This window comes from Rhinatrema bivittatum, chromosome 5, assembly GCF_901001135.1.
Source record: "Rhinatrema bivittatum chromosome 5, aRhiBiv1.1, whole genome shotgun sequence".
In the NCBI taxonomy this organism is placed as follows: Eukaryota; Metazoa; Chordata; class Amphibia; order Gymnophiona; family Rhinatrematidae; genus Rhinatrema; species Rhinatrema bivittatum.
The window spans coordinates 106,271,639-106,295,489 of NC_042619.1; the positions used below are offsets into that span (position 1 = coordinate 106,271,639).

The following is a 23,851-nucleotide window of genomic DNA, read 5'->3' on the forward strand; positions in this document are numbered from 1 at the left end:
AATATGGATAGATTTAGGAAAACCAATAGTTTTAAAATCCCTTGAGACACCAGCTTTCCTATATTTCTTCACATGTGATGCCTTTTTCTTACAGTGAATTTTATTGAATCATTTATTTCAACAAGCTATGCCTTGCATTTGAAAAAACTAACAATATAATTAATATATATTTTCTAAATTTTTTTTTAATTTTTTGTCTGTGTGTGTTGCCCCTTAGGTAATGGCTCCTGAATAGGTCTGTAAAGTACTGCTTAACTGAAAATCTTAGATTTTGTTTTAAATTATAAATTAGGCATAACTATTTACTGTCCACAGTCCGTGTAAAACCTTGAATTTGTTTTGCTATTATAATTAAAATGGAACATTTTATTTTCTGGGATTTCAAAACTGAACAATACATAACATGCCTAACAGCATTATTACCATGAAATTGTTATGGACAAATTCTTCATGAATCTATTTTAAATAGGATTCTATGTATTTGTATAACTTAAAATGTGTTTAAGGTTGCAACCATGTTCTTTATAAATCTTTCTAGAAGATGTAAAGAAAAAGTCTTTTAATTGTAAATAAGATTAGATCTGTAATGGCATTCAATAATTCATAATGGTTGTGGCAGCTGTATTTCATATTGAGGGTAGCTTATTCTATAACACTGTAATGTTGAAACGATTTAATCTTAAATATTTTCTGAGGCGATTAAACTGCCGTTTTTCTACGATTTTCCATTTATACTCGTGGACTATGTAGGCACATAGGAAAATGTAGCGTTTTATTATTTTTGGAATGTCTATTATGCATTGTGTTGTTTTTGCTGTTATTTAGTTCAGGCAATGTTTTTAAATATGTCTTGCAGGTTGACTTGTATCTTTTATATTCTGAATTAGTTCCTTCTGCTTTGAAAGGAGAAGGGAAAGAGTTGGTTGGCTATCTGATTCCATAAGATTCAGGTAGCCTTTTTATTTCATAAATTAATGCTGCTCCAGGTCAGAACTAATATTATTCATAATACTGACAGCCCATCTTTTAAATCTATAAACATTACCTTGTTTTATTCCTTGCTTAGAAACCTCAAACGTGTGTTCTCAGAAATCAATCCCCTTTCTCGCTTGGCAGTAGCTTTATGTTGTGTGTGTTTCTACCCAATGAGTACTCATAACCCTGCAACCTTAATGTGGTAAATCTTCCCAAAGTAGATTTGTTTTCAGGAGGCTGTAAAAGGTGTTACACTATTAATTACTGCACTGGATCCTGACAGATTTGTTGATGGTCTTTAACAACTAATACTATAGCATTCATTTCCCCTATGTTTTCTTCTCTACAGAATTGTTTATGATGGTATTAAAACTTCCCATTGAACAATTATGTAGTGTAAGTGATATAATACTTAGTATTATTTGTCCTGATTTTGACTGATTTTCAGAAAGAAAATTTGATCCTTTATTGAAACGCATAACAAAATGTATTTAACTTCATTTATTAGCTTGTAATTAAATAAAATCAGCAACAGATTAAAATCTAAATCACAAAATCCAGTGTATTTCAAGTGCATTTTGAAATATATAATTCCATTCAAGCGTTATCATATAAGCAAAATCCGAATTTTCTTTTTAATATATTTAAATAACATTTCAAGTATATTTATGGAATGTTAGCAATAGAACAAACAATATCTTTGAAACGAAAAATGTAAACTTTTAAGTTTAGACACTTCAAAAGACAATTAACAAATGTACCATGATAAAAATCTACCTTTTATGGTATCTTCTGTAGCAGAAAATGTCCTGAAGTATCCAAAATGGAAATGTAACTTTTCTTCACCAAATCACAAAACACCAACATCCACAATTTCAAAGACAATGTGAGATCACAATATTTGATACAAATAAAGATGTACACAGAATTTTGTTCAGTTGGCATATCCATATAGCTTGCAATCAAAAATGTGTTTACAAAAGAAAATACTGATGTTTGTTATAATCCATTGTTTCTAGGCAGACCGATTCAAAATCAGTTTAAATTACAGGAGACTTTTTCCTGATGTTAAACATTTTTCAGGAGGAAAGTAAAATCTTTTTAAGATCAGAGTTGCTATTTTGGAGAGGGAAGTACAAATTAAATGTATTATTTTAATGGGAACATCATTTGTATTTTAAAACGGGGCCATTTAATCGATTTCTAAAGGAAAGTTGAAACTTTGTGAATATTAGCAGAGTAGCCTATTTTGGCACATGTTTGACCTCTAAAGTTTTTCTAAACTTTTCGGATTGGTAAGTATTTCCCTAGCCAGTCGCCATGTCTGTTTAGCTGCATTTTCTAGAGCAGAGTGAGGTTTGCCCTGAAATAGGTCTAAATTTGGTAAGAAATAATGTGGGCATCTCCTACACTGAAGGCAGGAGATTAGCTGTAGTAGAATCCCATTCAGTCGATCGCCTAAGCAAGACTCGTCCCAGTCCGACTCTCTGGGATGCTTTTCGCACTCATAGGAAACCAGAGTCTTCATATGATAATTATTGAGTGGCTGCCCAGGCAATTCAAGATGACGATCCCGTAAAGTTTTGAGAATAGAAAGACATTTTTTCCTGCAGCCGCCCATCTGTAGCCTGTTCTCAGCTTCTGCAAACTGCAAGACCCAGGCATCGCTCTCGGCTGAGCTCTGTTTGCCTGCTAGAGAGTGGCACTCCTTGGATAAAAGGTTAAATCCTTCAGCTTTAACCTCTGCTACTCGATTGGGTCCCGGCCAGGGGATGTGAGGAAGGGGCCAGTGAGCAGCACTCCTTGGCCAGATCCCTGTGCATTTAAACGCTGGGGTAATCTGCACGACATATCTGTCTCTGATTCTCAGTTTCACTTCACTGGTGTCTGCCACCATTTTCACCACATCTCTGTAGCTGCATTTATCCACTGCTTGAGCCACCAGAGTTTGAAATCTGGACCTTATTTTGCGAGCAGAGAGGTAACCAGAAGCCGTGATGAACTCCACCCATAGGGACATGCTCCTTTTTCTGCCATCGCTTAACTTTAATACGGCGCAGCCAGGCAAAGAGCCGTCATCCACAAAGTTGAACACCCCCATTTGGTTTAGATAGAGGACCACTTCAAATTCAGTGGGGGAAATGACTTCCAGCCCCTCATAGCGGTTATCCATCTCATTCAAAGAGCTAATGAATCGGGGCTCCTGCACCTCTACTTCCTTCAGTACGTCCGAGACTACTTTACAGACTTCTCTGATAGTTTTTGCAATAGCCGCTTTCCTCGATTGACATTTTTCATTATAGTATTTATTGAGATGGTAGACGAGCTTGGCCTGGGCCGCGATCATGTTGGGGCAGAGATCCGGATTGTATACCGGAGTCTCGCAGTATGCTGAGGGATCCAATGCGGCTGGTGAGACTGGAGCCAACTTCGAAGGAAAATAGGCTGCAGCCCTTTAAGAACAAGCAGAATGACTTTCAGTAGGCTTGATGTGCTTTTCTGGGATGCCTTTTCTATTCCTTTAATCTTTTGAATTCAGATGTATGAAAATGAACTGGGCTGTTTAGATTCCTTCCGTGAACAAAAGCAATAAGGTCATCCTTTTCACCAGCAGTAAGAACAAAAAGTTGAGAACTAAGACGCAGTCGGGCTTCTAGTAGTCCAAATACAACCTCTTCGTATTTATTTATGTTTTCTGTAATCACTGTAGGCCGAGCTGTTAATCGGAAGGCGGAAAAGTGCAGCTTGCCTGCCGGTGTGAGTGCGTATGTGTGTTAGAGGGAGGAGGCTGCTGTTGGTTTGTATAAGAGCCCAGATGCACTCGTGTGGAAATGATAAAGGCTGGGCCAGGCAGGCGAGCAGCCAATCGCCACCGGGCTCGTCACTGCCTTCAGCTCATTAATCCCCTTCTTGTATATACACAAACTAAAGGTAGCGAGCTGCCAGAAACCACCCAAACCACCTATACATTTGGAAATCGAAGGAGAATCTCAGTTTACAGTGCAGCTTGAAGTATATTGACGTTTTGAAAGGATTTGGCAAAACATGCTCTTCTGTATTGTAACCTTGTTTATCTAAAGATGAGTTGTGAATTCAGGTGTATTAATGGACATCAATCAGCTGGTAATCTTGGCTGGTACTTTTTCATTAAGGGACAGAAGTAAATTCATTAGATCGCACTTGGCATCAAATCATGTTTTTGTTTTCTCCTGATAGTTCTCTGTAACCAGGTTAGAGCTTTCGTCTTTCGAACTGGCCAGGGTTTTTCTAAGGAACACGACATATCATTTTGGCGTTTGCTGGAATAACATTTTATTTTTATATATTAAATCGTTTTTATTGCCTGCCTTTAAAGAGAAGTGCACAAAAACGGGGAGAGAGCAATATACAAATACCATCAGAAAAGTGTGTTGTACTAATTCAAATGTAGTGAATGTTCGTCTCAGATCTGTTCAGTATTAGTTATGCACCTCGGGTACACTGTGCCCAGTTTTTCTATGGGATAAATTCGTGGATGCTGAAGGAAATATGGGAAGTACAAATCGCTAAACATAACTGACAGTTTCTTTACAGATGCAGTTTCAGAAGTCAAATAGTAGGTATTTAGTGTAAATATGTGCGCTAGGGTTTTTAAATCCCGCCCCTCGTTTTCTTAAATGCCTCCCACTTGTCTGTGATTCCTGATATACTTTTAAAATTATGTATGTGAATATTTTCGTAAACTGGACAGTTTGTTTTCGTGAGAGTTTGCTTTACAAACCACGCGTGAGGGACTTTAGGGATTGTATATGTCCTGAGAGACAGTTCATCAGACAGTTGGAAGATTTGATTTTTTGGTAGTGTTGATTTGTGAAAAGGGATTAGATTTCTTAAACTCTAATTTGAAATATAGGAAGTCGTGGTGCAGAGGCCCTTGGATTTCTGCCGGTTTGCTGTTTTTTACGATTGCTTTACATATTTACTAAAATTGTAGATGCACTCGGAAATCTATTCCTTATTGGTATTTAAAGGAAATTAGGCCAGAATCATGAATGCCAAAGGCTTGGTGCCTCATCTGCCTTTTTAGCGAAAAAAAATTATTTTGTTGATATTCTAATTAACTTAGTAAATAAATTCAGTGAATTATTGTATTTAGTGCTACTTCTGTTAAAAACTGGTATGTAGAGATTTCTGTATTGCACAGTGGTTGCTTGATGATGAGGGCTTCTTTCCCGATGCAAACATCAGCCCCCCCCCCCCCCCCCCCCCCCCCCCCCCCCCCCCCCCCCCCCCCCCCCCCCCCCCAAGAACAGAGTGTATAACTTTTCGGAGTTGGTGCGTTCATTAAAATGTATTAGCTTAAAAAAAAAAAAGTACACACCCGTCGCAGCAGCATATCAGTGAAAATTGATTTATGTTGAGGGTGTCACCTAACAATATTACAATATTATTTTCAAATATATGAGAACAAATAGCCATTATATGGTATTCCTTTTTTAGGAATCTAGTGCATTTTCGCACGTTCCCTCTAAAATGAATCCCAAATGCCTGGTTTGGTAGCAAATTCTATAAACACTGCTTTTCTTTGCCATCGTCTTAGAAGGTATGCTAATATTTTTGTATATGCCGTCCTAAAAAAGCCTGCATGTTTAAACATTTTTAGACATTAGTGTGTGTATATGTGTGGAAATTCAAAGGGGCCGGTGCTATAAAAGTGTTTCTGCTGCATCGTGCTGCTTCCTATTCCCTGAGGAAATGCAGTGGGGTGCGCTCGCTTCTTGGTGCTATGGTCCTGGCTCCTGGCTGAAGGGCGAGTAACGCGCGTCTCGCCAGGGCTAGCTAGGGTCAGGGTCTTATAAAATGCTGTGCGCATTTTTTTTCTCTCAGGCTTGGTGACTAAGCTATGTTGGGACTAACCTTGCCAGATGTACCAAAGGTTTTCTCTAGTGTGTGTTTGGGGAAATATCTTAGTACATACGATCGGAAAGCTCATGCTTTTCGCCCTTTTCTCACTAGCACTGAAAGAACAGACTAAATCTGCTCTCATCTTCACCTACAATACAGTATCTTACAAACCTATGCTCAAAGAATTCTCTCTGTTTATATATTATTCTTTCCTTTCCCTCTAGTCAAATGAAATCGGTTTGCTTAAAAACGATGAGCCAATTAAATCCAACTCTTGAACTAAAGGCTTCCTGTAATGAAAGGAGTTCAACTTTTTAAATTTAGAACTTAACATGAACAAATTAATAGAATTACTGGAGTTGAAATTATCCATAAAACAAAGAGAAACAGCTAGTTTGGTTGGGTGTCTTTGGGGAAACGTTTTATGACAAATTCCTTTATTTGCAAACCACCGGACTTCTCCCCCACATTTTGGAAACACATTGATGCCACGTGCATTAGATATTTATGCAGATCTTATAAAATCTTATATAAAGCTCCAACAATTCTCATTTTCCAAAAATCTCATAATCTGCTGTTGCTTATTTTCTAGATTTAAAGCTTGACCAGCTTCATCATTCAGTATTACATTTTTTTCTAAAGAAAATAGCCACTTTACAGTTTACAGTGACCTTATTAGAGCATAACTATTTGAAGTTCTTTTATTCATTCAGTCATTTTTCAAGTTTTGCTTTTTGGAAATAAAGCATCATGGCCCCATATTATTTCCAGATTCTTTTCTTTAAAGGTATAATGTAAACTAGGAATAGATAGACATCTTTTATCCTGGAGAGTCCCTAAATCCTGAGGTTTTCAGGATATCCCTAATGAATATCTATGAGACAGATTTGCAGTCACTCTGCCTCAGTTGTATGCAAATCCATTTCATGCATATTCATCAGAATTATCCTGAAATCCCAACCAGTTAGAGGTAGTAGAGAACTGGAATTGCCCATCCCTGATGCCATTGATTTTTAGACACTTCTTTAAAAGGCAAGATGCATATATTTTTCCTTGAATGGCTCTTAAGATGTAACTTTTTGACATAGAAATATTTGGATTTTTTAAAGTGATAAATATAATCAAATATTTCAGAATTCCAGAATATTATATACAGATTTACTAATTTAAATGCTGCATGAGGTTTAATTACATTCAAAATACATTTAAAGCTCTGTTTCCTAAAGTCCATATCTTCAATCAATGTTGTAAAAAGTGAACCATTATTTATTCTAAATTATACAAAATTACTATCAAAGTTTAGGGCAAAAGGAATAATATAATCGTAATAATTTAACAGATGTAAATAAGCTTAATGGGCTATTTTATAAATTCTGAAAATTACTGTTTTAGGACAAAGTACTCACATATTTGAAGGAATACAATGTTTATTATGAAATGACTTTAAATTATAGCAGTGTCAACATTTTTTATATGCACTAAAAATTGGAATATTACACATAATAGTGTAAAATGAGTCTAACCCAAAAATAGTGACAAAAAGGGATGCTTTAAATACAGATTGAAATATTTAGGTCTGAATGTCTTTAGCCTAAGAAAAAATCTGATCTGTTTAGAATTGACCATGATTTTGTTAACTGTTTTTGAACAATTTCTGGTACTTCAGCTGCTGAATTGGTTCTTATAATTCATTTATTTCAAAGAACATACGTTTCTTAATAGCTAGAAAAAAATGTATGGTTCTTATATAAGATTCTTATATTATTTAGTCCATAAACAATTGGGGCCAGATTAATTAATGCTTTTCTTCCATTTTGTGACTATGGAAAAAAACCCTTAGTGAATCAGGTACTTAATTTGAAAAAAAAATTAGCAGCACTATCCTTTCATGTGGGAAAATATGTTGGTTTTTTAGAACTTATGTGAGAACACTTATGAACTATACATTTGATATTTTTCTCAGTACTTAACTATAGTGGTGTTCAGTCTTTAATTTTCTAATGGTAGAAACATTGGTAATTTTGAAATTTTATTTTTTAATATCTGTTGCACTAGGGAGAAAAGAATAATATGAATTTATGTTTATTAAATTATTTATCCTTCTTGTAGGAATGGGTGTGAAAGCTCATTGCATCTTCTATGATTTCTGGGCTCTTAATATTTTTTGTGTGTCCAGGCTATTTTATCTATATCATCTCAGCATGCCAACCATAATAAATTTCTTTTCTTACACTAGAGAAATTAAAGACAGATATTTGCAGAGTGTTTGGCTTAAGTGTCACATCATATAAAGTCAGAGGTGGAATCTTTCTTTGTAATGTAACTTGACAGTACATTGCATATTTGCACTGTGACTGCTTCAGAATGAAATCTAATGTAGTATAAAAGCAAAAATATTTTAACAACATAGATAAAAGGAGGTAATTGTGTCCATTACATTGGAATCTAGGTATATTTTCTTTTTATCGTAACTTGATTGTAGTTAGAATCACTTTTGGACATTTTAAAAATATTTTTCTCTACATTTCTCTAATATGATACTAAAATATCTCTATGATGGTGAGGCCCACTGCCTTGGCAGTTTTACATTTGTTTCTACTTTTTGGTTCTTTATGAGATGTTAACTGTAATTTTTCTAGTATTTATGGTAGCACAAAAATAAGATTAAAAGCAAAACCAGCATAACTCTTTCATGTGCATATGCCTGAATTTTGTAGAAAGATGAAAATATATTGTAACAAAGCCATTAAGACTTGACTCATAGCAATAGTGAAATTTTTTTTAATGATTCAAATGAGGAAGAAGACAGGAGAGAAAACTAATAAAAACAGAATTGTTGTTTTGTCAATTGCTAACATTCAAGTGTGTGAAGGTTTTTTAATTTCATGTTAAAATGGACATGACCATGTCTTTTTAATGTATTCTAATATTATAATGTGAAAACAACTTTAATCATTTGGATATTATTTGAAATTAGCTAAGCACTTCTTTGAAAAAAATCATGTATACTTAATTTTTCCGTGAGTTTTAATTATGCCGTACGGTTTATTTTTTTGTAGTATTTATTAGAACACCCATTGCAGAAGGATAATGTCTTACAAAAGACTTATTTTAGTGGGTAAAAATAATAGTAGAGAGATATATAATTTAGCAAAGATGAGACTATCAAAATACAGGAATTGCCATTCTTCATTAGATTAAAATTTCATTTAAATGGATACTGTAAAGCAATTCTGATATCCTTCTCCCTTTGTTGTTATATATACAGCCCTCAGATATGTGTTTATATATTGGTAGAATACAAAATTCTGTGTTTATATATTGGTAGAATACAAATTGGCCATTCAGTTTGTTTTCGTGAAGACTATGAAGAGAGAGAGAGTCATTGATCTGTTGCAATATCACAAGCACAATTGAATCATATGTGTTGACCTTAAAATGGTCTGCTTCCTTCTTGGTCAGCAACGTGGATACACCAAGTATCCCTGTTTTCTGGGTATGTGGGACAGCAGAGCTCGTGAGAAGCATTGGGTGCAGTCGAATTGGCCTCCAAGTTCTGACCTCAAACCTGGTGATCCAAACATTCTACATGAGTCACTTGTTGACAGAAAGAACATTATATTCCCACCTCTGCATATATGACTGGGTTGTATTCTACCAATATATAAACACAAAATTATTATAATGTTAATAGAGCACCATCTAAACTTAGCAGTATGCAGTCATGTTCATGAAAGCTGAAAGGTCCCTCCCCTCAAGGAGCATACATTTGAAGTGTTCATCAATAGTTCTTAACATTGGCCCATGATTTGGGAAAAACATTGAGAAATCAGGTCCTAAGTAATGAAAGATTATGGTGAACAGAGAGAAGTTGAACACAAGGATAAGGAGGTCAAAGAAGTTGCTTGAGGGATACACAATAAGCTTAGTAAAGATGAAACAGAACCTGGTAAACAGTTTCAGATTTCATATATTTTTGTAGTATGTACTATGCTACATTGTCCAATTATCTTTGTTTTTAATGTTTTATATGCATTTACTTTTTACATTCTCAGCACTTTTCTATTTTCACTTTGCCTTTGTTAATTTAAATTTCTTGTTAGAAAATACAGCTAAAGAGAAGGAAGATAAATAAAAGGACAATTTAAATGTTACCATTTTGAAGTGTATGTTTTTCTGGGTCTTGAATATGAAAGTAACATAGCATTTTACACTTTGTGATCAAATATTAAATGGCACCTATGTTGCACTTGAAAGTAGAGCTTTTCATCTATAAATAATTTCAGAAAAATCTTAGATCTAATTTTGAAAGTCCATTTCTGCATTGAAAATTGCTATTTCATCAATTCATCAATTCATCAATAGGGTAGAATGGAGCATCAATAGGGTAGAATTGATGAAAATTGCTATTTCATCAATTCATCAATAGGGTAGAATGGAGCTTCTTAAATTATATTTTAGATAAATTTGAATTTTGAGAAATTTTCACAGATATAATACAAACACTCAATAAATGCCCTTCAGCAAAATTCTTTTCAATGACATTATATCCAAGTCTTTTCTTTTGCAGAGGGAGATTTAACAAGGCTGCTCTCTTTCTTCTTTGATGAACATGAGAGCAATGGAACTGCAAGCCATTTTATTTAGAAACTTAGGAGCAGATTTTAAAAGCCCTATGCATGCCGAGCCTATTTTGCATAGGCCCAGAGACGCGCACATGTCCCGGGGCTTGAAAAAAGGGGCGGGGCAGTCCGGGGTGGGGGTAGGGCCGGAGACCTCCATAGGGCTGCTAGGCTGGGGGATCTTGCGCCTGGAGGCAGGCGCAACTTGTAAAATAAAGGTTGGGGGAGGGTTAGCTAGGGGAGGGGAGGGAAGGAGGGGGGGGGCGGAGGGAATGGGGAAAGCCTTCGGGGCTCCCATAGGGCTCGGCGCACACAAGGTGCACTAGTGTACACCCCCTTGCGCGCGCCGACCCCGGATTTTATAACATGCGTGCAGCTGCGCGTAGATGTTATAAAGTCGGGCATACATTTGTGCGCGCCGGGTTGCGCGCACAAATGTACTTCCGCGCATACGTCTTAAATCTGGCCCTTAACATGTATCAAAGGCATTGTGGCATGTGGTAGAGAAAACAGATTATTATTCTATATAGGTCAAAATTTCCCCATGCTTTATTTTTCCTTGGAAAATGTTCAATTTCTAAAATTATTTCATACAAGTCATTAGTAACAATGAATGAATGCCAATTTAATATTACTCAAACTTGGCCATTTCAATCTTTGAATTTATTTCAGTGTTTAAACCACATAGGGGCGGTAACTTTAAAATAGGCATGCAGGCTTCCAGATACTACATATATATGGGCATGCAGCCAGATGCACTGCAATTTTATATCCTGTGCACAGATACGCACACATTATAAAATAGGCCAGGTGCGTGTATGCGTGCTTGCTGTTTTAGTCGTGTACATGTATGTCAGGGAAATGCTGGCTTTCAGATGCGCAAGTGAGGGATTTTAGAACAGGCGCTCGTCCAGGACATGACCAGTTTCACCAGCTCATCCATCAGTTTGTCTAGTCTGTAGCTAGGTCCTCAAAACCCCTCTGTTATTTAGCTTGCATCCCCCCAGTTAACCCATACCTCTCAAGCACTTCATAGATGCCTGAAAATAGTTTTATTCAGACTTACACCTCCTCCATAGCCGAAGTAACTTTTCACTGAAATGAACCTGGATATGCGCCCAGGCACGTAGCTACATATGCGCATAACTTGGCCTCACCTTAGACATTCATGCCTCACCCACATTCCGCCCCTTTTTTCGCAAGTCATGATATTCATGCATCAGTACTTGTGTGCATATGTTGGTGATTTATAATATCAAGTGGACATGCGCATGTATGGATATATACCCATATGCTGGTTTTGGCATGTGTATGGCTTTTAAAATTCACCTTTAAGTATCTTTATTGATTTTCTCCCTTCTTTCCCAAAAAAAATTTCAATTCAACTATATGGCTAGCTGAAAATCTTTAAGATACAGTGTGGGAAATTAATATGGTATTTTTTTGTTTTTGCTTTTTAAAATTAAATATATAGATCAAATAAAAGAGAAACTAGATCGCAAATCTATTTAGGACTTCAGGAAATTTTGACGGGAAAATATTCTTGAAAGTAGAATGTATTAGAGATGTGCATTCGTTTTTGCCGAATTGGAAAATTGCAACGAAATTGTCCAATTCGGCATGTTTCAGGGAGCCTGAAAAAATTCAGGATTTTCCTGTTTTTTCGCAAAAATTCGTTTTTCTGATTAGTGCGCACTAACGGGAGTCAGTGCGCGCTAACTCCCCGTTAGTGCGCGTTAACTCCCATAGTGCGCACTAACAAAAACTAACAAAAAGTAACAAAAAGTAACAAAATCTAACGGTTTTTGTTACTGCACACTAACAGGGAGTTAGCGCGCGCTAACGGGGAGTTAGCGCGCACTAACTAAAAATCGATTTTTCGCGAAAAAAAAAGACCCGAACCGAAAAAAACGACATTTTCCATGGCAGCCGAAAAACGAAGAACGACACAAACACAAAAAACGATGCACATCTCTAGAATGTATACCATTTTATGCTAATGAAAAATGTGCATGGGAAAAACCACATCTATAAAGGATCCTCAAAAATTTGGGAGGCAGGTATAGTTGTATGCAAAAGTATGTTTCAAAGAATTTCTAAGTAAATAAAAGCTGACACAACCTCTACATGGTACAAAGTTAAACAGCACTTTATAAAAACATCTATAAAGTTGTCCTATTAATCTTTTCTATAACCCATTCTATATATATCTAAGAACACCCATGTTAGCTTAAGGAATATTTCATCCTAAAGAGGTCTTCATACATGGCAACTGTGAATGCTACAGGTTGTTAAGAAGGCCCAAAAAAGTTGACTCATTAGGCCTTCAGTCAATCAGGTGCAAACAATTCCATGGTCAACAAATACTTTGACCCTTCAAATCTCACTGGGGTAGATTTTCAAAGGGGTACGCGTGTAAGATACGTGCGTACCCCCCCAAAACCTACCCCAAACCCCCCCTGCACGCGCCGAGCCTATTTTGCATAGGCTCGGCGGCTTGCGCAAGCCCCAGGACGCGCATGGAGGGGTGTGTCGGGGGGGTATGTCGGGGGCGTGCCGGGAGTGATGCGGCATTTCGGGGGCTTGTCACGAGTGACGCAGGTGTTTCGGGGGCAGCGCCGCGGGCGTGGTTTCGGCCCGGGGGCGTTCTGGGGGCATGGCCGCGGTCTCCAGACCAGCCCCCGGACCGGAACATGGAGAGCGGCAGCTGTCCCGGCGTGCGCAAAGTTACGCCTGCTGGAATCAGGCGTAACTTTGCCGACAAAGGTGTGGGGGGGTTTAGATAGGGCCAGGGGGGTTTGGTAAGGGAAGGGAAGGTGCGGGGGGGTGGAAGGAAAGTTCCCTCCGAGGCCGCTCTGATTTCGGAGCGGCCTCGGACGGAACGGAGGCAGGCTGCGCGGCTCAGCACGTGCAGGCTGCCGATTTTGGGCAGCCTTGCGCGCGCCGACCCCAGATTTTAATGGATACGCGCGGCTACGCGCGTATCTATTAAAATCCCGCATACTCTTGTTCGCGCCTGCGCAGATTTATAAAATCTGCCCCACTGTTAATGATTTTGTCTGCTGTGCAGCCTCATTGTACCCTGATTCAGAATACAATGCACCTCCCTAACTGCAAAGGTCTCCAGGGAGCTCTGTTCAAAGCTATCTGAGCCATCTTCTCAATGGCCTTCTGATTCAGTCTGTCTTACAGCTTCCATTCCATTAGGAGTCCTCAGTGATCTTGGCCTCCAGCTTTGCAAAGCCCCTCCTCACTGCTCACACCACACTCAAGTTCCTGCCCTATGTAAACCAGCCCTGCCATTGTACCCTTGCCTTCTCATGGAGTCACCCTTGGCTTTTTGACCTGGCTGCTGTTCCTTGACATGCCTTGTGGTCTCTGGGCCTTCTTGCTCATTGCTTTGCTTTGCCATGTGGCCTCCGAGCCTTCTTGCTCTTTGCCCCGTGGCCTATGCAGGCCTTGCCCTACCTTGTGGCCTCCAGGCCTTCTTGACCCCTGCTCATTGCCCTCATACCTTCTGCTCCCTTGCACCTTTTCCTGTGGCCTTCAGGACTGCTCTCACTTCTTGCTTTGCTTTGCTCTGTGGCCTTTGGGCCTGACCTTACCTTATTTCTCACTCTGTGGCCTCTCTAGGCCTCTCCTTGCTTAGTGGCCTACAGGCTTTTTGTGTCACTGCCTTCAGACTTTGTGCTTTTTGTCCTATGTTGCCTTGTTTAATCTTAGTCTTAGTATCCTTTCCCTGTCTTGCCTATGTATTGTCTTTCCCCAGCCTGTTCCTAGTTCTAGTCCTTGCCAGTTCCATCCTCTGTGTATCTGTGTTCAGTCCCAGTCTCCGCTCTGTGTTCTGCTCCTGTACACATTACTCAAGCTCCAGACTACTTAGTCTGTCCACGCCTTACTCTAGACTATCTAGCTTGTCCAGGCCTTGCTCCAGACTACCCAGCCTGTCCAGCCTTGCTCCAGACTACCAGCCATCCAGTCTTGTTCCAGACTGACCAGCTCCCACCTGAATAGATTCACCATGTTATATTGCCGCAGCAAAGATCTACTGGCCCCAGAACTCATGGATTCAACCTGTAGGGGAGGGGGCTGTATAAATGGAAGACCTGCCCAGCATCCTTCCGTGCAGTCCTGTACCACTCCTGGGGCAATGTACCCCAAGTCGAGAAATCCTGACACTCTCAGGCTGTGATTGTTGTTCTGTCTACTTTCAACTTCCTCTAAGCTGCAGCTGTGATTTGAAAATGAAGATAATACACATTTACAAAGAAGGGAAAGGCTATATAAAAATCTCTAAAGGCCTCTCGCTAGCTATGTCAACTGGCAGAAGCATTGATCAGAATTGGAAATTACATAGAATCGTTGAAGTCAAGGCAAGATGTAGAAGACCAAGAAAAATCTCTAATAGAACTGCCTGATATCTGATCATTTCTGCAAAACAGAACCCACAAATCACTGAAACAATTTGCTGAAAAGTTGAGTTCATATTGGAGTAGTTGCCCAAAGGTCCATAGTACAGTGTTAATTATACAACAATGATCTGCATGGGAGAGATGTCAGAAGGAAACCTTTTCTACAACCTCATCACAAAAGTCATCAGCTGAAGTATGCAAAACAAAACCTTGATAAGCTTGGAACTTTTTGGATCAAAGTGATTTGGACTGATGAAATGAAAAGTGGGAACACTGAGAGGAGAGGATCACCTTGCTGGTGGCTGAAAGGAATCATTAAAGTCTTTGCTTGGGACATTGTCTTTTTTAAAAGTATTGGGGCAAAGTTAACTATTTCGGAATATTATTTAGTGTGTTTGTGCTTTTAATAGTCAGAAAGGCAGTGAATAAACAAGTTAGACTGTTTGTATTTTTAAATAGTCAGTCAATAAGGTAGCAGTAGGTAGGCAGTGAATAAACAAGTTAGACTGTTTGTATTTTTAATTAGCCAGTCAATAAGGTAGCAGTAGGTAGTGTGTTTATTTTTAAAAGTCTGCAGAACTGAGTGTTCTCCAGACTTTTAAAGAACTGAGTGTTTGTATTTAATACTAACTGAGTGTTTGTATTGAAAAAAAAAAAACACACACAAAAAAAAACAACCCACCAACCCAAAAAGTAGCCAGAAGCTAGAAATAAGCTAGGAGCAGTGTATACCTAAGTAAAAAAGTTGAATAGTTCAGCTCAGTTACTCACCTTGGAAAGGTGTTGAGGTAGTGTGATTGGGTTTGAATAGGGACCAACATTTGTTAATCAAGAGAGCAGTGAGTCACTCAGGCTGACTAACTGAAGTTAAACTGTTTGTATTTCCCAACCCTCCCACCCCTTGCCCACCCACCCCTAGCTCATCCCTTAATTTATAGGCAGGTGCCACTTTCACAAAAAAAAAAAACTCAACAAAAACTTTATTGAGAATTCGATCAGAACCCGGTAGGCCACTATCAGACACATAGTGAATTCACTAATACATTTAAAGGACGTTAGACACATTCCTACTCCCATAGCAACCTAAAACTTAACTAGGAACTGATCAAAATTGAGATGAAGGCAGCAGTTCAGCAGCAAGAGGGGGGCTTCCCTGTCTTTTGCCTAGAGTGTCACATGTATGATTTTTTACCCACTGGTGAGAAGTTGTACATGTGCATGTAATGCAAAGAGCTCCTGGCTCTCAGAGAACGAGTCCGATCTCTGGAGGCTAGAGTGGCAGACCTGGAGGAGCTGAGGCAGACAGAGGGATATATAGATGAGACCTTCAGGGACATAGTAGTCAAGTCCCAACTTCAGACTGGCAGCCCTGGTGCTGCCTTGGAGAAAGAAGGTCTCATGATGGGAGAGCACCAACCAGGTGCAGCAGGAAAGGATCCTGTAGCAAGGACCTGCTCTCCAGGTGATGCATTGTCCTTTTGCACTGAGGATATCTCCCCAAGGCCTACTGCCCAGGAGGGAAGGGTTAGGTCAGCTGTCATAGTTGGTGATTCGATTATTAGGAATATAGATAGCTGGGTGGCTGGTGGGCGTGAGGATCACTTGGTAACATGCCTACCTGGTGTGAAGGTGGCAGACCTCACGCGTCACCTAGATAGGATTTTAGACAGTGCTGGGGAGGAGCTGGCTGTCGTGGTACATGTGGGCACCAACGACATAGGAAAATGTGGGAGGGAGGTTCTGGAAGCCAAATTTAGGCTCTTAGGTAGAAAGCTTAAATCCAGAACCTCCAGGGTAGCATTCTCTGAAATGCTCCCTGTTCCACGCGCAGGTCACCAGGGGCAAGCAGAGCTCCGGAGTGTAAATGCGTGGATGAGACGATGGTGCAAAGAAGAAGGATTCAGTTTTGTTAGGAACTGGGAACCTTTTGGGGAAGGGGGAGTCTCTTCCGAAGGGATGGGCTCCACCTTAACCAGGGTGGAGCCAGACTGCTGGCACTAACCTTTAAAAAGGAGATAGAGCAGCTTTTAAACTAGAATAAAGGGGAAAGCCGACAGTCGCTCAGCAGCGCATGGTTCGGAGAGAGGTATCTTCAAAGGATACTAATGATGCATTAGACTTAGGGCATCCCGACAGTGAAGTTCCAATAATTAGAAAAATAGACCAAGTGCCTGTAACTAAAAACTCACCTGAGCTAAAAAATTCTAACTTATCCCTATCAATTAAAAAGCAGAATGAAAATACAAACAAAAACAAACTTTGAAATGTTTGTATGCTAATGCCAGAAGTCTAAGAAGTAAGATGGGAAAATTAGAATGTATAGCAGTGAATGATGACATAGACTTAATTGGCATCTCAGAGACATGGTGGAAAGAGGATAACCAATGGGACAGTGCTATACCAGGGTACAAATTATATCGCAATGACAGAGAGGAGCACTCGGGAGGAGGTGTGGCGCTTTATGTTCGGGATGGCATAGAGTCCAACAGGATAAACATCCTGCATGAGACTAAATACAAAATTGAATCTTTATGGGTTGAAATCCCTTGTGTGTCGGGGAAGACTATAGTGATAGGAGTATACTACCGTCCACCTGGTCAAGATGGTGAGACGGACAGTGAAATGCTAAGATAAATTAGGGAAGCTAACCAAATTGGTAGTGTGGTAATAATGGGAGACTTCAATTACCCCAATATTGACTGGGTAAATGTATCATCGGGACACGCTAGAGAGATAACGTTCCTGGATGGAATAAATGATAGCTTTATGGAGCAATTGGTTCAGGAACCGACGAGAGAGGGAGCAATTTTAGATGTAATTCTCAGTGGAGCACAGGACTTGGTGAGAGAGGTAACGGTGGTGGGGCTGCTTGGCAATAGTGATCATAATATGATCACATTTGATTTAATGACTGGAAGAGGAACAGTGTGCAAATCCAAGGCTCTCGTGCTAAACTTTCAAAAGGGAAACTTTGATAAAATGAGAAAAATTGTTAGAAAAAAACTGAAAGGAACAGCTACAAAAGTAAAAAATGTCCAAGAGGCATGGTCATTGTTAAAAAAATACCATTCTAGAAGCACAGTCCAGATGTATTCCACACATTAAGAAAGGCGGAAAGACGGCAAAACGATTACCGGCATGGTTAAAAGGGGAGGTGAAAGAAGCTATTTTAGCCAAAAGATCTTCATTCAAAAATTGGAAGAAGGATCCAACAGAAGAAAATAGGATAAAGCATAAATGTTGGCAAGTTAAATGTAAGACATTGATAAGACAGGCTAAGAGAGAATTTGAAAAGAAGTTGGCTGTAGAGGCAAAAACTCACAGTAAAACCTTTTTTTAAATATATCCGAAGCAGAAAGCCTGTGAGGGAGTCAGTTGGACCGTTAGATGATCGAGGGGTTAAAGGGGCACTTAGAGAAGTTAAGGCCATCGCGGAAAGATTAAATGATTTCTTTGCTTTGGTGTTTACTAAAGAGGATGTTGGGGAGGTACCCGTAATGGAGAAGGTTTTCATGGGTAATGATTCAGATGGACTGAATCAAATCACGGTGAACCTAGAAGATGTGGTAGGCCTGATTGACAAACTGAAGAGTAGTAAATCACCTGGACCGGATGGTATACACCCCAGAGTTCTGAAGGAACTAAAAAATGAAATTTCAGACCTATTAGTAAAAATCTGTAACCTATCATTAAAATCATCCATTGTACCTGAAGACTGGAGGATAGCAAATATAACCCCAATATTTAAAAAGGGCTCCAGGGGCGATCCAGGAAATTACAGACCGGTTAGCCTGACTTCAGTGCCAGGAAAAATAGTGGAAAGTGTTCTAAACATCAAAATCACAGAACATATAGAAAGACATGGTTTAATGGAACAAAGTCAGCATGGCTTTACCCAGGGCAAGTCTTGCCTCACAAATCTGCTTCACTTTTTTGAAGGAGTTAATAAACATGTGGATAAAGGTGAACTGGTAGATATAGTATACTTGGATTTTCAGAAGGCTTTTGACAAAGTTCCTCATGAGAGGCTTCTAGGAAAAGTAAAAAGTCATGGGATAGGTGGCGATGTCCTTTCGTGGATTGCAAACTGGCTAAAAGACAGGAAACAGAGAGTAGGATTAAATGGACATTTTTCTCAGTGGAAGGGAGTGGACAGTGGAGTGCCTCAGGGATCTGTATTGGGACCCTTCCTTTTCAATATATTTATAAATGATCTGGAAAGAAATACGACAAGTGGGATAATCAAATTTGCAGATGTCACAAAATTGTTCAGAGTAGTTAAATCACAAGCAGATTGTGATAAATTGCAGGAAGACCTTGTGAGACTGGAAAATTGGGCATCCAAATAGCAGATGAAATTTAATGTGGATAAGTGCAAAGTGATGCATATAGGGACAAATAACGTATGCTATAATTACACAATGTTGGGTTCCATATTAGGTGCTACAACCCAAGAAAGAGATCTAGGTGTCATAGTGGATAACACATTGAAATCGTCGTTTCAGTGTGCTGCAGCAGTCAAAAAAGCAAACAGAATGTTGGGAATTATTAGAAAGGGAATGGTGAATAAAACGGAAAATGTCATAATGCCTCTGTATCGCTCCATGGTGAGACCGCACCTTGAATACTGTGTACAATTCTGGTCGCCGCATCTCAAAAAAGATATAATTGTGATGGAGAAGGTACAGAGAAGGGCTACCAAAATGATAAGGGGAATGGAACAGCTCCCCTATGAGGGAAGACTAAAGAGGTTAGGACTTTTCAGTTTGGAGAAGAGACGACTGAGGGGGGATATGATAGAGATGTTTAAAATCGTGAGAAGTCTAGAACGGGTAGATGTGAAATGGTTATTTACTCTTTCGGATAGTAGAAAGACTAGGGGGCACTCCATGAAGTTAGCATGGGGCACATTTCAAACTAATTGGAGAAAGTTCTTTTTTACTCAACGCACAATTAAACTCTGGAATTTGTTGCCAGAGGATGTGGTTAGTGCAGTTAGTATAGCCGTGTTTTAAAAAGGATTGGATAAGTTCTTGGAGGAGAAGTCCATTACCTGCTATTAAATTCACTTAGAGAATAGCCACTGCCATTAGCAATGGTAACATGGAATAGACTTAGTTTTTGGGTACTTGCCAGGTTCTTATGGCCTGGATTGGCCACTGATGGAAACAGGATGCTGGGCTTGATGGATCCTTGATCTGACCCAGTATGGCATTTTCTTATGTTCTTATGGCCATAACCATCCAAGCCCTATTTGGAGAAAAAAGCACCTTACCAACTATTAAGCCTGAGGGTGGATCTATTATGCTTTGAGGTTGTGTGGCAGCCCAGGGCACAGCAAATATTGTACAGGTGGAAGGAAGAATGGATTCAACTAAATATTGACACATTCTGGAAGCTAAAGAACCATAGTCGGTGAAGAAATTGAAGTAGAAAAGAGGTAGAATATTTCAGCAAGACAATGATCCAAAACATATCTCAGAATCAACCATGAAGTACTTACAAGAAAGAAACACAAAGGTTTTGAAATGATTTTTACAGTCCCCAGACATGAGTATTATTACAAATCTGTGGTGAGATCTCAAACATGCAGTGCCTGAAAGCAAACCTATGACAATTTCTGAGTTAGAAGATTTCTGCAAGGAAGAGTGGGAAAAGATTTCAAAAGCAAGAGTAGAAAGACTTTTAACTGGCTACAGAAAATTCTTGGAAGCTGTTATTTCTGCCAAAGGAGGTGTTACAAAATACTTACTGAAAGGGTGTCCAATCTTTTAAACATGCCATATTCATTGTTAAAATCAGCAAATAAATAGTAATTTTGTGTTGAAAACTACAGAAAGAAGTATTTATCTTTGTATACTATCTCTCAAAACAGTCAAATGGGGGAAATCAAGATGGCCACCGTCTAGAGAACACACTAATGCTCTCTCTGAAAGATTTCATCATAGCTTTCTCTATACCTCTAAAATTTATATTTCTTGCAATGCCCCATACAAAAAGGAAAGCTAAGGTGAGAGATTCCCTGACATCGACTTCGATTCACGATTCCAGGCAACCTCGCAGGGCCCATACAAGTTACACCAGAGTGAGGGGCTGCAGGAAATGCCGTCGAGCAGCAAATGCCAAGCTTCCAGGCCGAAGAAACATCTCTCAGTCCCGGTGCACCGTTAGCCCCACTGCCGCCGTTTAAAACCACAGACGTTCTGGATGACAAAAACACCAATCGGGTGGAGGAGCAAATTGAATGGTGAGATACCATTGCATTCGAAAAGTCTTACTACTCAAGGCTCCAAGGGCCTTTTGGTGGTTAGACAGCTTCATCACATAGGCAATGGAAACCCCATGGAAGTAGGGGGGAAAGAACCAGAGGTATGTGTGATTTTCCATCCTCCCTTAGACAGACCACAAACTATTACTTTGGATACTATCTGGTCTGTTTTAGTATCAATGGAAAAAGCTATAAATTCTTTAACAGTCATGCTGAGAGAAAATACTGTTAGATCACAGAATCTGGAATCTAAAGTTCTTTCCATAGATTCCCAAATGAAAGATTTGGACACAAGGATTTCTCAATTTGAAACTGTTCATAATAATCTAGTAAGATCGGAATCTCTATATTTGAATAAAATGGAGAGTTTAGAGAATGCAATGAGAAGACCTAATTTAAGAATACTGAATTTTACTATTTTGAAATTGGTGCTGTACCAGCAATTACCAGAATATATTACACTGGGGAACACAGTTTTCGTTGAGTTAGATCTGACACTTGTTTTTGATTAACTTTTGACATCTGAATCCAAAAATGACCGCAGTTTTTCTCTATCATGTCAACTTTTTAAGGTACAGGATACCCTCCCTTCATCCCAAAAATCATACAAAATGTACATACAAAGGAAATAAAAGAAAAAAATTACCTGAATATACTGTTTATTTAGAGTTATTTCATTCATACAAAGGTTATATATTGTTATTGTAAGTCAAATTGTATACAAGTAGTAAAGTTCTGCTACCAAACATACATATTAAGGTAAAAATTAACGCTTATAGCTTTTCCGGCAGTGTTCAATCTGTGGACAGTCTCACCTGATGCTCCAACAATAGTCAGCCATCATATGTACATCCCATCTACCCTGATACCGTGCCTCCATGACCTTCAGATCTTGGTGGAATCGTTCACCTTGCTCATCACTGACTGCACCAAGGTTTTTTGGGAAGTCAGCAAGATGGCTATGCAGAAAATGCACCTTGATGCTCATGTTTCAATGAAGCATTTTGAAGCTCTCCAAGAGTTTCTGGACAATTTTGGTGTAATTCTGTGCTCATGTATTTCCAAGAAAGTGCTTGTCAAGGTTTTTAAATGACAACCAAGCATTCTTTTGGAGTTCTGACATTGTCCCGATGAAATGTTCATCTTTAATGAGCTGCTGAATCTGTGGACTGTCAAACACACTGGCCTTTTTCTTTTCAAACGACAGGCTAGGGAATGCCAAAATGAAATACTTGAAACAGTCTCCTTCAGTTGGCAAAGCTTTAGCAAATTGCTTCATGATACCCAGTTGTACATGCAGAGGTGGGAATATGATGTTCTTTCCGTCAACAAGTGGCTCATGTAGAATGTTTGGTTCACCAGGTTTGAGGTCAGATCTTGGAGGCCAATTCGACTGTACCCAATGCTTCTCACGAGCTCTGCTGTCCCACATACACAGAAAACAGGGATACTTGGTTTCTCACAGGACAAGCAGGATGGTTGTCCTCACAAATGGGTGACATCGAGGATGGAGCCCACCACGGAAAACTTCTGTCAAAGTTTAAACAGAACTTTGACTGGCCCCTACTGGGCATGCCCAGCAAGGCACTGACCCTGCAGCCAGCAGGGGTCTCCCTTCAGTCTTCTTTTTTCCGCGCAGCAGTTGCCACGCGGTGAAAGGAGCTCTCTACCACGTTCCTGACAGGAATTTGGAAATTAATTTCCTAAGAAAATTTGCCCCTCAGGGGTCTCCCTTCGACAAATTTTTTAGTCATCTTACGGAACCCGGTAAGTTTTTTGCCTTCTTCCATCGACTGCAGTCGAATTTGGCCCTCGAGGCCTGTGGACACTTACCGATCCCCAGCCTAAATTTTGGCTTCCAGCCATGGCAACGGGGTTCCGTCGTTGTCCGGATTGTACCCGGACTATGTCCATCACAGACCCCCACAGGGTTTGTGTAATGTGTTTGGGTAGTGGGCATGATGTCCTGACTTGCACCAAATGTGCCTTAATGACACCCAAGGGTCGCAAAGCCAGGATGGAGAAGATGGGGCTCCTCTTCCATGCACCAACCCCAACGCCATCAATAGCATCGACGTCATCGGAACCGGCACCGTCGAAGTTGTACCATCATCGTCAACCCTCCGGTGACCGTCCGCCATCGATCGCTTCTCGGCCGTCGACTCCCGTCCCTTCCCCGGATGGGCGAGGGGATCGGAAAGAAAAGCACCGCCATCGACGGCATAAGTCTCGGCCTGTCGAGGATCCACAGCCATCGACCTCTGCTCAAGCCGAGCCACCGACAAAGAAGCCGCGAACAGACCGGACGCCCTCCATGTCTCGTTCGCCGGCATCGAGGAAACCCTCACCCTCTCGGGGTGTGGGGGCCGTGATCCCACCGGTTACGGTGGTCCCTCCGGCCCTGCCTCAGCCTCCCTCTCCCGTCGAGCCGGGTATGGTTACCCCTGGTCTCCGGGCAGAACTGGACCGGCTGGTCCAGGAGGCCATCGAGAAAGCGATGAAGAAATTACAACCTCCATTGGCACCGTCTCCGGCACCGGTTCCAGTGCCGCCCCCGGCACCGACGCCGGCACCGGCTTCGCCACCGAGGAGGGAACCGACCACCGAGCCGTTGATACAAGCGCTAGCACCGCTACTGAGCCGCATGGAGGCACTCATGACGGCCCTTCCATCGGTGATTCCAGTGCCAT

At 40.1% G+C, this 23,851-nt stretch overlaps 2 protein-coding genes across 10 annotated transcripts in view; one reads left to right on the forward strand and one right to left on the reverse strand.

The window, feature by feature from the left end:
• Positions 1-23,851, forward strand: part of NBEA (neurobeachin) — a 2,460,099-nt gene that overhangs the window by 1,764,537 nt on the left and 671,711 nt on the right. The window lies entirely within an intron of this gene.
• On the reverse strand, positions 1,718-3,450 carry MAB21L1 (mab-21 like 1). Its single transcript, XM_029602698.1, has one exon. The coding sequence runs from the start codon at positions 3,320-3,322 to the stop codon at positions 2,243-2,245; it is 1,080 nt and encodes a 359-aa protein (XP_029458558.1). The 5' UTR covers positions 3,323-3,450; the 3' UTR covers positions 1,718-2,242.